The following is a 15,163-nucleotide window of genomic DNA, read 5'->3' on the forward strand; positions in this document are numbered from 1 at the left end:
CTATTTTTACTTTCCTTGCCCTATTACTATAGGTAAGGAAAGTATTGCTTTCCAAAAAAAATTAAGGTACCCTAATTTCAAGTTTTCTATACGTTTCAAGGTCCCCTGAGTCCAAAAACATGATTTTTGGGTGTTGGTCTGTGTGTGTGTATGTGTGTGTGTGTGTGTATGTGTGTGTGTGTGTATGTGTGTATGTCTGTGAACACGATAACTCCATTCCTAATTAACCAATCGACTTGAAATTTCAAACTTAAGGTCCTTATACCATAAGGATCCGACAATAAGAAATTCAATAAAATTCAATTCAAGATGGCGGAAAAAATGGCGGATAATTACTAAAAAACCATGTTTTTCACGTTTTTCTCGAAAACGGCTCTAACGATTTTCTTCAAATTCATACCATGGATAGCTATTTATAAGCCCAATCAACTGACATGAGTCTTATTTCTGGGAAAATTCCAGGAGCTCCGTAATATTATTGAGAAAAATGGCGGATAATGACTAAAAAACCATGTTTTTCACGGTTTTCTCGAAAACTGCTCTAACGATTTTCTTCAAATTTATACCATGGATAGCTATTTATAAGCCCTATCAACTGACATGAGTCTCATTTCTGGGAAAATTCCAGGAGCCCTGTAATATTATTGAGAAAAATGGCGGATAATGACTAAAAAACCATGTTTTTCACGGTTTTCTCGAAAACGGCTCTAACGATTTTCTTCAAATTTATACCATGGATAGCTATTTATAAGCCCTATCAACTGACATGAGTCTCATTCCAGGGAAAATTCCAGGAGCTCCTTAATATTATTGAGAAAAATGGCGGATAATGACTGAAAAACCATGTTTTTCACGATTTTCTCAAAAACAACTTGACCGATTTTTTTCAAATTCATACCCTGTATAGTAATTTATCAGCTCTATCAACTGGCATGAGTCTTTTTCCTGGGAAACTAATGGGGGGTCCACCCCATCCTTGAGAAATGGACTTTGTAACCTCCTTCTCGTGCATGAGATAGGTAGGTAGAGCATTTTATAAAAAGAACACAGTCATAGTCGAGATATTTCATCTGTAGAACAGCGGTTTCGACGACTTTTGAAAAAATCATCGAATTTCACAATTTACACAAAGGAAAAAGTACTCTGAAAACAATTATATATACACTTATAAAGTAGTCTGATCGTAGTTGCAAATATTTTGCCGCCAATCGTCATTATATTATTCCCCTAAATTATTCTCATCTAAGAATGAGGCTTACAGTTCAATGAGCAAGGAAAGTTGTGTGCGTGTACCACACCAGATTTTTATAATTTATTAATAATTATTATTTTCATCACACCAGAACAGCCGGAATCGCTTTTTGCAAGATGTATTTGGTAAGAAAAACAGATTAAAATTTGAATTTCAAACATAAGGTGATTTGATTAAATTCTCTGCATCCTGCCATCCAACATACATTAACCATTCAGAGATTCTGTGCTTTAACACTACAGTGACTCTGTTTGATATACGCGTCATGACAGATATATATACAGATATACGCGCCATGAACATGAGCAATTCACTTTTAATCAGCTGATTATATCTGTATTTTTACAGAAACGGTAAGATACAGATATAAAAAGCTTGGCATCAGCTGATTAAAAATGAATTGCTCATGTTCGCGGCACATAAATCTGTACGTATCTTTATGTTCCGCATTTACGGCGAAACGCGGCAATAGATTTTCATGAAATTTGATAGATTTTGAATTCCGCGTCGACGTATATATGAGTTTTTTTTTTTAATTTGCATTTTAAGGATAATACAAAAGGAAAAGGAGTCTCCTTCTAACGCCAATATTACCGTAAAAAACAGTCTATAGAATTATTCATCATAAATCAACTGTCGAGTTGATTATTAATTGCATGCAATGACGCATGCAATTGAATCTGAATTTAACTTGATAAAAAATCTGGTGTGGTACACTCTTACAACTCTCCTTGCTCATTGAACTGTAACACTAAACGATAATAATTTAGGGGAATAACATAATGACAATTTGCGGCTACATATTTAAAATGATCGTTTTTTAATCATACTATTGTTTTCAGAGTACATTTTCCTTTGTGTAAATTGTGAAATTCTATGATTGTTTTAAAAATCGTCAAAACAGCTGTTCTACAAATGAAATATCTCGACTATGTGTTCTTTTGAATAAACTGCTCTTCCTACCTACCTCATGCATGAGAAGGAGGTTACAAAGTCCATTTCACAAGGATGGGGTGGACCCCCTGTTAATTTCCCAGGAAGGAGACTCATGCCAGTTTATAGAGTTGATAAATAGCTTTACAGGGTATGAATTTGAAAAAAAACGGTCAAGTCATTTTAGAGAAAATTGTGATAGAAATTTGACAAAATCCATTTTTCTCAAGAATATTACGGAGCTCCTGCAATTTTCCCAGACATGAGACTCATGTCCGTTGATAGGGCTTATAAATAGCTATCCAGGGTATACATTTGAGGAAAATCGTTTGAGCCTTTTTCGAGAAAACGGTGAAAAACATGATTTTTTAGTCACTATACGCCATTTTTTCTGCCATCTTTTATATTGAATTTCTTATTGTCGGAATTTCATGGTATAAGGACATTAAGTTTGAAATTTCAAGTCAATCGATTAATTAGGAATGGAGTTTTCGTGTTCACAGACATACACACATACAGTAGACAAAAAAGTTGGCAAATTTTTTGAAGATTTCAAGGATACATTATTTTTCAAGATTGGTGGAAGAATAACAGAGAAATTAATTTTTTTCGTACTGCATGCATGACCACTTTTCACCATTTATACATCAATATTAAATTTTCAATCCCAATTGCATTTAAAATGAAACTTTTGTCACATGGTTACACTTTATGATTTCTATGGGCAACCAACTTAATTATTACATTGTTTATAAGTTATTCAGTTTGTACTCAACTATATAAGAAGATGGATGTTAATTGACCATATAATATTCATTACTTTAGAACATAACAGCTTTGAAACTCGGTATGGCTCCATATGGACATACAACTGATTTTACAATGCTTTTCAGATGATCTTGTTAGTCTTGTAGAAAAATGATTGTACGGAAAGAATCAAGGTATCCTTGGAATCTTGATAAAATTTGCTAACTTTTGTCTGTTGTAAATTTTCTGTAAAGTGAACGGTTTTCGTGAAATTTGCCATTAAAAATTTAAAATGGCTGCCATTTTGAAAATTCACATAGAAAATTTTTCATTTTATTTTTTTAAAACTGAGTCTTCACAGCATAAATATTCATGCCAAATTTCAGATCAATACAACATTTCGTCCTTGAGATAAAAATTCCCAAGTGAAAAAAAACAAAATAGCAGTTATAAGGATAACCGTTGAGTTTTGGACACTCCTGAAACATCCTGTATACAGAGTGTCCCACCAAGGTTGTAACAGCCGTTGACCATAGATTCTACTCTTGACATTTCTGACAAAATATGTTCAGTAAACTTTTTTCTTATCGATCTTTGTTTTGAGATATATTGATTTCTCGATATTTTCAGAATATGCCTACTTCTGGTCATTAAATACTCAATAACTCGAAAACTACTGGTGGAATTTCAATTTCAAGGGTATTTTTGGAAAGAGAAACACATTTTTAATAAGATTGATGTAATTTTATCTGTTGTTAGATATTTTGTAGTTTTTTATCAGAGCTTACACTTGAAGAAATGCAATTCTTCAAATTCAAATTTCAAACCGTTTTTTCTCAATTTTCTCTGGGTAGTTATAGTGGTTTCAATATATCAAAAACTTCTCCATTTCATAAGCTTTCGAATGAGTATAAATTCGAGAAGGTAAGTTCCATTATGGAGTGTTCAAAACTGCTAATATCTGGAATGAACACCTTCAAAATGAGGAAATTTACAAACAGCATGCATCAAGTGGTGATCCTAAGGGTGAAATCACCTGATTTCTCTGACAATATTCACAAGTTTTAATCAGCACTTTAACATTCTACAATGATAAAACTTTTTCAATAATTTGCATTATTTCCTGTACCATAAATCCTGAATAAAATAACAAGAAATGTATGTTTCAGCCTATTTTCAGTGTGCTTTCCAGTTAATTGACATGATATGTATCAACTTGATTAAATTTGTAGCGTGAATGTTGATGTTGTAGAACTTTTCCATAATTGAAGAGACTTGAAATGTTGTCAAAAATCCACTTTATTTAAATTAAATTAATATTTTACAGGAGCATGCTCCTCACATTGTATTTAATGTGCTCACACATTTTATTTAAATAAAGTGGATTTTTGACAACATTTCAAGTCTCTTCAATTATGGAAAAGTTCTACAACATCAACATTCATGCTAGTATCAACTTTGGCTAGTAGAGAAGTGTTCGCGTTCATTATCATGAAATTTACCTTGATTGAGAACTTGAACATGCTATTGGTGTATGGAGAGTGTGGATGCAATTCAAGAGAGGCAGAGACAGTATGCAGGAGACGTTTTCCTGACCGCAAACACCCATCTCATAACACGTCTTTAAGATTGACAGATGTCAAGATGGTCTAGGATCAGTTTCAAGGTACGAGAGGCCCGTTTTAAATTCTGAAGCTTTTGAGAGTCTTATTCTAAAGTATTTCGAACAGAATCCTCGATCCAGCATCCGGCGGGCAGCTGGGATGTTGGATGCTTCAGAAATGATAGTTCAAAGAATATTGAAGAACAATAACTTTCGACCACTTCATGATACCCCAGTTAAAGAGTTCAATGAACCTGATACTGTTTCAAGAATGCAGTTTTGCCGTTGGATCTTAGCACAAGATTGTGTTTAAAACATTTTATGGACAGATCACTGATAAAAGTACATTCACAAGAACTGGTGCTGTAAATTTCCACAATACACATGCATGGACCTTTCATTTTCCCTGCAAGGATAAATAATGAAGTTTTTATGGACTTTCTGGTCAATGAGCTTCACGAATTGATGGAAGATGTGCTCTCAATTTGAGTCATAATATGTGGCTCCAGTTGGATGGCTGCCTCCCTCATTATGCTAGAAACGTCCGTGGGTGGCTTTTGATAGCAATTATGCTGGGCGGTGGATTGGCCTAGGTGGATCCGTAAGTTGGCCACCACGCTCACCTGATCTTACTCCAATGGACTTCTACTTTTATGGGGTTGTAAAAAGTGAAGTTTACAGAGAACCTGTAGAGAACAGAGAGGAACTGATTCTCAGAATTCGATTGACGTTTAAATTAATGAAGACACGGCCCAACGAAGTGAGAAGTGCAACTCGAAGCTTGATAAACGGCAGCAGAAGTTGCATAAACAGAAATGGACGTTATTTAGAATTCCTTTAAGAAGTGAGCATGATATTCAACTTGATTACCATCTGAATGATTGCCATCAGTTTTTTTAATTCTGTCATTCATCTACCTTGAATTATTATTCTATGAATAAATTTGTTGGATCTTGTAAAAGTGTATGATTAATATTTTATATAGGATTTAGACTATATGCTACAGAAAATAATGCAATAATCAAGTGATTTCACCCTTTAGGATCATCACTCGATGCATGCTGTTTGTGAATTTCTTCATTTTGATGGTGTTCATCCCAGATATTAGTACTTGTGAACACTTTATAATGAACTTACCCTTTCGAATTTATACTCATTCGAAAGCTTATGAAATGGAGAAGTTTTTGAAATATTGAAACCACTATAACTACCCGGAGAAAATTGAGAAAAAACGGTTGCATTTTTTCAAGTTTAAATAAAAAACTACAAAATATCTAACAACATATAAAATTACATTAATCTTGTCTAATTACATAATCTTGTTAGAAATGTGTTTCTCTCTCCAACAATACCCTTGAAATTGAAATTCCACCAGTAGTTCGAGTTATTGAGTATTTAATGATCGGAAGTAGGCATATTTTGAAAATATCGAGAAATCGATATATCTCGAAAACAAAGATCGATAGGGAAAAAGTTTACTAAACATTTTTTGTCAGAAATGTCGAGTAGAATCTATGGTCAACGGCTGTTACAACCTTGGTGGGACACTCTGTATACAGGATGTTTCAATAGTGTCGAACATTTTAGGGTGTTGTTCCTAGATGATAGGAGACTACAAATGTCGTATTTGGAGTGTCCAAAACTCAACGGTTATCCTTATAACTGCTATTTTGTTTTTTCACTTGAGAATTTTCATCTCAAGAACGAAATGTTGTATTGATCTGAAATTTGGCATGAATATTTATGGTGTAAAGACTCAGCTTTGAAAAATAAAATGAAAAATTTTCTATGTGAATTTTCAAAATGGCAGCCATTTTAAATTTTTAATGTCAAATTTCATGAAAACCGTTCACTTTACAGAAAATTTACAACAGACAAAAAGTTAGCAAATTTTATCAAGATTCAAAGGATACCTTGATTCTTTCCGTACAATCATTTTTCTACAAGACTAACAAGATCATCTGAAAAGCATTGTAAAATCAGTTGTATGTCCATATGGAGCCATACCGAGTTTCAAAGCTGTTATGTTTTAAAGTAATGAATATTATATGGTCAATTAACATCCATTTTATTTTATAGTTGAGTACAAACTGAATAACTTATAAACAATGTAATAATTAAGTTGGTTGCCCATAGCAATCATAAAGTGTAACCATGTGACAATTGGGATTAAAATTTTAATATTGATGTCTAAATGATGAAAAGTGATCATGCATGCAGTACGAAAAAATTAATTTGTCTGTTATTCATCCACCAATCTTGATAAATAATGTATCCTTGAAATCTTGATAAAATTTTCCAACTTTTTTGTCAACTGTAAACTTTCTGTAAAGTGAACGGTTTCCGTGAAATTTGCCATCAAAAATTTGAAATGGCCGCCATTTTGTACATTTAAATCGAAAATTTTTACTTCTATTTTTTAAAGTTGAATCTTCATAGCATAAATATTCATGCCAAATTTCAGATCAATACAACATTTCGTTCTTGAGATAAAAATTAATAATAGTGAAGAAACAAAATGACAGCTTTTAGGATAATCACTGAGTTTTGGACACTTCAAATACGACATTTTGTAGTCTCCTATCATCCAGGAACAATACCCTTAAATGTTTGACACTACTTCTGAAGCATTCTGTATATATGTTATATGATTTTTCCAAGTCGGGTTGGTATCAATTTATTCTCACGCCAAGAAACTGAATTGAGAGTATATCATTAATTTTTCTGTCAAAGCTGAAAGTTATATCCTCTTTTTTGGAATTAATGCTCAAATTGTTTGCTGCACACCAATCTTCAATTTTAGAGATATTATTCAATATTATAAAATACAAATGATCCTTATTCTTATTAGCTACTTTCAAACCTAAGTCATCTGCAAACAAATCCGAAGCAATATCGTCATTACAAGAATAATTAATAATATTAGGCAAATCATTAATATAAACAATGAATAACAGTGGACCAAGAATGGAACCTTGTGGCACACCATATTTGACTATTCCACCTCTAGAATACTCGCCATTTTTTAAAAACATACTGTACTCTAGTTGTAAGATAGGAATAAATAAGGTCAACAGCCAATTGATTCAACCCGTAATAAGATAGTTTATGACATAATATAGTATAACCCCAAGTCCTGCCATAGAACTACCGATGAGGAAAAAGAGGCTTTTTTGGGTGATGCCCACATGAGCTCTAGGCTTGTGCATGGGTAATGAGGCGGTGAGAGATGAATAGTTTAACAGTTTTAGGTGAGAGATGAATAGTTTTACAGTTTTAGGTGGGTCGTGAGCCACATTAAGTTTGATTATTATTTAATATTTATTGCCCGATTACTGATACGTCATAGATTGAAGTGTATCAAATTCGAAGGTCATAATATTACTCATATGGATATGATACTGTTGGAGAAATTTGTATTTTGCCGCCTACTTGAAGTAGTGCCATCTATATCTTATAGTATTGTGTGTATATGTGTGATCTGAATAAAGCGCGACTTACCAGCTAAACCTTGTCTCGGCTACATTCTTTATAGGTTATGGGCCCAGGAAGCTCTAATAAAGTTAATTAAATGTTTTATTTTACTTTCTAGTAAAGTATGTTGAAAGTCAAAGTGAATTCTGTGTGAAATTTTCTTTGTGAAAAACTGAAACCTGTGTGAATTATTGCTGTATGCTGTAGGCCAATCAAAAATACCGTGTGTTATGATGCAACGTGCTATGCTTATTGCTTCCTTTAGTGTTTCAAGCTGAAATTCAAATAATAATATTGAATTGGAAAACGAGAACAGTTTTCTGCTGTGTTTCGGACAATTTTAAGTCTCAAGATGAACTCTTCCGACTTGGTAGCTAGGTTCAATGGCACCAACTACAAACAATGGCTATTTCAAATGAAATGTGCTCTTCGAGCTAAAGGCTGCCTAGATGTTGCTTTTGGCAAAGAAACAAAACCAATCGACGAAAAAGAATTGAAGGACTGGAATAAGTTATAACTGCTATGTTTACACTATCTACTGCAATGGACCAGAAACAAATTGTGTTGATCGAAAACTGTGAAACTTCATTTGAAATCATTCAAAAACTTGACTCAATCTATTGTCAAAAATCCGAAATTAACAAAATGTTAATAATAGACAAATTTCATCAATACAAAATGGACCCGTGTGATAATGTAGCAACCCACATTAATAAAATTGAAAGTCTTGCTAAAGAAGCCAGGGATATAGGCGAGAATATAAGTGAACTATCGATAATAACAAAAATCTTGAGTACCCTACCATCAAAATATAGGACAGTGAGACAAGCTTGGTTCTCAATGCCTGAAGAAAAACAAACTATAACGAATTTGACTTCAAGACTTCTTGATGAAGAGAGAGCTCTAACTGAAGAGGAAAGCAATGATCAAGCTCTATCTACCTCAACAGTTCAGAAGAATAATACGCCATCAGAAAAAAGGACTGTAATTTGCTATAACTGTCGTGGTAAAAATCACATTGCAAAAAATTGGAAGAAGCCAAAAATGTTTCATGGAAAGACATTTCAATCGACTCCTGAAAACGTGCGCCAACGGGAAAATCGTGACAACCAAAGTTATGGAGATGGAGAACGTTCACATTTTTCTGCTTTCAACGCTGAAGAATCAGATTTCGACCTGGATGATTCTGAAGACTCAGAGCCATGGATCCTTGACAGTGGAGCCTCATCGCACATGACGGGGAACAGGAAATTCTTTGCAGAAATTCAAGAGTTCAGGAACAACAAGTCTGTAATACTGGGTAGTAATATTCGCCTTCCAATCAGAGGACAAGGTACAGTTAACATCAAAAAGTTTATTGAAGGTGAGTGGTTTGACTCAATTATCACAAATGTTCTCTTTGTACCAGATTTAAAAAGAAATCTCTTTTCTGAAGGACAATTAACGAAAAAAGGGATGATTATAATTAAGAAAAATGATACAGCTAAGATTTATCATAACAACAAACTTGTAGCTGAAGGAATTCGTACTGAAAATAATTTGTATAATATGCTTTTTAAAACTGTAGTGCTAAATAATATTGAAGTAAATTTGACAAGTAATGAATCTATTGCAAATCTTAAGCTTTGGCATGAAAGGTTAGGACACTTGAATTGTAAAGCAATCAAAGAAATGGTATCCAAAGGATTAATTAATGGTATACGAATTGATGACACTGGAAAATTTTTCTGTGAAGGTTGTACTGTAGGAAAACAACATAGATTATCTTATGATTTAGGTAACTCATGGAAATCTTCCAAGCCAGGTGAGCGAATTTTTAGTGATGTATGTGGACCTATGTCAGTAACTTCTATCGGTGGAGCAAACTACTTTATTTGCTTCAAAGATGATTGTTCAGGGTACAGAGTTGTATTTTTCATTAAGCATAAATCTGATGCGTTTGATGCTTTCAAGACTTATGTAAATAAAATAAAGAACATGTATGGTCGTACACCCAAGTATTTGCATACAGACAATGGAACAGATGTCAATAGAATGTTCGAAAATTATTTGCATGCAAATGGTATTGAAATTGAAAGAACAGCTAGATATACTCCACAGCAAAATGCCAGGGTTGAAAGGGATAATAGAACAATTATGGAAATGACTCGGTGTATGTTATTGTCTAGAAATTTGCCTAAGAATCTGTGGGCAGAAGCTGTAAATACAAGTGTATACATATTGAATAGATCAGGGACATGTCAAACACCAAACTCTACTCCTTTTGAGGTATGGACAGGTAAAAAACCGTCATTGAAACACTTGAAAATATTTGGTTCAGAAGCCTATGCATTGACACCGGATTGTAGAAGAAAGAAACTGGATTCTAAATCAAAGAAAATGATTCTAGTAGGCTATGATGGGAACTCAAATAATTACAGGTTAATGGACATTGTAAGTAAATCAATAGTAGTTACTAGAGATGCACTTTTCAATGAAAATAAATCCCCTTAAAGTGACAATTTTGATTCAAAAGTAAGTATTGATTTATATCGAGAACAAATTTCACAAAATAGTGAGAAAGAATCATGTACTGAAAATGTAGAAAGAAATCGAGAAAGGACATTACAAGATTATGAGAGAGAACTATGTAATGATGATGTAAACAGAAATCAAGAACAAACGGAGAATAATGAAGAAGACTTGTGTACTGGAAATCACATAAATGATAAAAATTCTAATGTGAATCAACAAGATTGTGAGGAAGAAGTGGAAGAAAATAATCTGAATCTAAGACCGAGAGAACTCTTAAGAAAACCAAATCGGTATTTAACTGAGTGTAATGAAGTGATTGCTTTGTATGTAGAGTCAGATGAAGTACCTATGACGTTCACAGAAGCAATCAAACAGAAAGAATGGAAAGAAGCAATTCATAAAGAAATTGATGGATTACAAAAGTTAAATACTTGGACACCAGTAGAATTGCCAGAAGGAAAGAAAGCCATAGAAACGAAATGGGTTTTTAGGAATAAGGATAATGGGATTAGAAAGGCCAGATTAGTAGCTAAGGGATTTCAAGTTGAGGATGAGGGAAATAATATTTATGCTCCTGTTGCTAAAATGAGTTGTATTAGGATGTTTTTAAATGTAGCATTATTAAGAAAACAAAAGATCATTCAAATGGATTTTCCATCTGCTTTTCTGAATGGAAAACTCAATACTGAAGTTTATATTCTGCCACCAGAAGGAACTAATTATGACAAAAGTAAAGTCTTGAAATTGAATAGAGCACTGTATGGACTATGGACTCAGGGAATCGCCCAAATGTTGGAATGATGAATTTAATAACTTTGCTAATAAACTTGGTTTCAAACGTTCTGATTATGATTATTGTTTGTATATTGCTGATGATGTAAATATGTTAGTTTATGTTGACAACATTTTGATTGCTGGTAATTCCGAAAACGTAATTATAAATTTGCAAGAAAAATTCAATGCTAAACATATGGGGTAAATATCACAATTTCTAGGCATAGAATTCAGGAGGAGCGTTAATGGTTTGAAACTGTCTCAAACAAAATTCATAAAGAAAGTACTCAACAAATTTCAGATGCTTGATTGTAAAGGTATGAAAACTCCTATGGAAAAAGATTTGAATCTGTCAAATAATGATGAGATAATTGATGTTTCTTTTCGTGAATTAATTGGAAGCCTCATGTACATTGCAACTAGTACAAGACCTGACATTGCATTTAGTGTTAGTTACTTGAGTAGATTTACTGAAAAACCGAGTGAAAAAGTATGGAAAGCAGGGAAAAGGATTTTAAGATATCTGAAAGAAACACAGGATTATAGTCTCACTCTTCATTCTAATTCATCTGAATTATTGCAGGGTTATAGTGATGCAGATTGGGCAGGAGATAAACTTGATAGGAAAAGTACCAGTGGTTGTGTAGTTTTATTTGCTGGAAATCCTGTATCATGGTTTTCAAGAAAACAAAATTGTGTTGCTCTGTCAACTGCAGAAGCTGAATATTTGGCTGCTGCAAGTACAGCCACAGAATTAATTAATTTGAAAGGCATTGCTAATGACTTAGGTTACAATGAATGTAAAACTTATTTATCTATTGATAATCAAGCTGCCATACAGATGACTAAAAATTTTGAGAATAGTAAAAGGAGTAAGCATATCGATATAAAGGCTCATTTAATTAAAGATGTTGTATGTAAAGGTATATTAATAATTAAGTATGTAAAAAGTGAAGAAAATCTGAGTGACATTCTAACTAAAGCTCTGTCATATGAGAAATTTTCCAAAATGAGAAATGGTATGAATATTATTGTGTGATTTTGTTTGTTTTTGTATTCATTCCATATATTTGATGTATAATCTGATGATTTTACTTTTTTCTTTTGATAATAAAAAATTTAAATCAAGGAGGAGTGTTGGAGAAATTTGTATTTTGCCGCCTACTTGAAGTAGTGCCATCTATATCTTATAGTATTGTGTGTATCTGTGTGATCTGAATAAAGCGCGACTTGCCAGCTAAACCTTGTCTCGGCTACATTCTTTATTGATACATAACGTAATCGAAGATTATTTACTTCACTTTACGTGGTATGTTGATATACTGTATCATGACATGACATGTTTTAGAAATAAATTGCAATAAATAATATTATCAAATTCATGAATCACCATAAATGGTGATTCTCCAAAAAAGACAGACATCCATAAAAGCTCGCTAAAAGGTCTTCGCTGAAGTTCACGTCGTTTCAAGCAGCATACCTAGATACCTTGGACTACTCTTGGAAGGACACCGACAATACATCACTAATAACTCTGGCGAGAGGTAGCACCAAATAACACATTTATTTACCAGAAAATTAATCAGATTCAGTTTGAAATAGGTTTTTAATGGTGTTTACATATCAGAAAATTTTATCACAAATTATTTCTGTCAATTAGTTGTTCAATCACTTCTAAATACTCTTGGAAAACTGGGGCTTACGGAAACTCTGGAAGAAAAAAGCTTAATGTAGTTAACGCTATAGTGAGGTCCACGTTATAATGACAGTAATATTGATGAACTTTGATGTTGCTATCCTTGTCTATCATTCGACAAAGAAGGTATTACTATCCTTTTATAGCTCCGCAACGATGCCAAATCTGTTTTTGGCAATGTATAAATATAATTAATTAATGCAGAGGCAAGGCAACGCTGTTCTTCTATCTTTATCCACTGTCATTATAAAGTGGACTTCACTATAGATAGCGCTGGCAGTTGTGTATGATACGAGGAGATTGATACTGTATCTTTTCGGAAAGCAACACGCTAAAATAGTTGGCTACAATAGCCTGGTATCACGTCATCGTCATAGTGGCACGTTGAAGCATTAATGCTACTAAAATGTTTGTGCCACCTCTGCTATACTTATGCTATCTTTTCTCTATAATGGTTAAAGTAAGTTAGTTGAAATTGAAAACGTAAGAGTAAGCTAGCTATTCAAAATTCGAAGACGTTAATGACTCTTCTTTCTTCTTTTTCGTCGTCGTCGTCGTCTTCTTCTTCTTCTTCTTCTCCACCTCCTGCCCTTCTTTTCCTTCTTATTTTTCGCTTTTCTGAAGAAATTAAATTCATTGAACATGGATAAAGTTGAATTCCCGCATCAAATTTATCAACTAAGTTGATAATCATATTAATAATCAAATAAGTTAATGAGATTATTTTGTGCCTGTAAGTGTTATCCCAAGCAAAGTGATATGATCAATAAGGAATTAATACTAAATGACCGTGAGAATCTGGGCTACTAAATTATCGTTCGCTTCAATAAAAACATGAGAAATCGATGCAAATCTTATACAAAATAGTTATTATACAAATTTTCATCACTTCTCATAGTTTTAATAATTGATAATAGAAGATCGAGAATCTTCGCTTTGAAAATTCTGTAGAGGAAGTTGTAATGGATTCTGTTCTATTCAGAAGGGAAATAGTACTGGACAGCTTTACACGAATTTTTTATATAGAATGAATATTATAGAAGAAGCTAGTTAAAAAAACAGGTCTAGTCTATGTGAGGAGAAGCTAGTGTTCTATTATCATGTTAGTAGAGTTCACATTGAAAAATATTGAGGAAGACAGCAGAGAAGGTTGTTCTAGAAGAGATTTAGATAGCATCCCAATAATGAGGGAAAAGAATGACATTTGAAAAAGGATTCCATGTTCATAACAGTTACTTCCATACAGTATGCCTAAGGTATCAACTCACACAACACATTCATCATTGACCTTCGGAAGATAAGCTCCACCTCCTAGAATGGAGAACACCTAGTAATTTCCAAAAAGATACTCGAGAAATTAGCATGGCGGTTTCTATTATTAAACGGATAGGCTCCGAGATCTTTAATTATGACCAAACATCAATTGCTACAAATTATTTTAAAATGAAAGATGGTGTATACTTACCAGCAGCTAGGCAGTAAGCGGCCAGCACTAGTAGCATAAGCACCAATGGCAGGGGCCGCATCATGACCCTCATCGGTAGGAGCTGCTAATGCAACACCGTTTCTCCATTGCTGTCAACAAAACAACACAGTAAATCAATTATTTCATTTTAAACTTAACTGCAGTAATTTCCAATTGCAGGCTTCGGTAGTACGTCTCAAAGTGGGACCGAAAGCCCCTATTGATTAAACAGATCCTATTAATGTCACTGATATTTTTCCAAAGTTAGGAAACAATATGAGGTAGTATAACAATGTTCACATCTACAATAGTTCTCTCGATTCAATATCCGAGTTTCAAGATTCATAACAATATATACAGGTAAAGTGCCTCAGATCCTCTAAGAAACTAAGTTCTCAAGTTAATTAAAATTGTTATATTGACTCAAATGATGAAAACTCTGCAAATATTTTTTTTTTTGCAAACGATATTAAATACATGAGCTTAATATTTTTTTGTTGGTAGAAGGAATGCGAAAAGGTGAACTCCCCGTTCATAGTCAAAAAACAGTTTACTGTTGATTAGCATTAGTTAACAATTAGCATCAGCATTTGACATTATTTAATTTTTTCATGAATTCGTCTATGATGAAGACATTTCTGGAACAAAATAAATTTTATTCAAATTCAAATTTTATTTATTCAAACTTACAATATTAACAATCAG

General features: G+C 33.2%; 1 protein-coding gene across 2 annotated transcripts in view; it reads right to left on the reverse strand.

The window, feature by feature from the left end:
- The window catches only part of LOC111045231, an 82,438-nt gene that overhangs the window by 49,219 nt on the left and 18,056 nt on the right, over window positions 1-15,163 (reverse strand). For both annotated transcript variants that reach the window (XM_022330589.2, XM_022330588.2), the window contains exon 2: window positions 14,459-14,568. In XM_022330589.2, coding sequence (XP_022186281.1) covers window positions 14,459-14,531 — 73 coding nt within the window. In that variant the 5' untranslated portion in view covers window positions 14,532-14,568. The remainder of the gene's footprint in view (window positions 1-14,458; window positions 14,569-15,163) is intronic.

This window comes from Nilaparvata lugens, chromosome X (genome assembly GCF_014356525.2).
Source record: "Nilaparvata lugens isolate BPH chromosome X, ASM1435652v1, whole genome shotgun sequence".
Classification (NCBI taxonomy): Eukaryota; Metazoa; Arthropoda; class Insecta; order Hemiptera; family Delphacidae; genus Nilaparvata; species Nilaparvata lugens.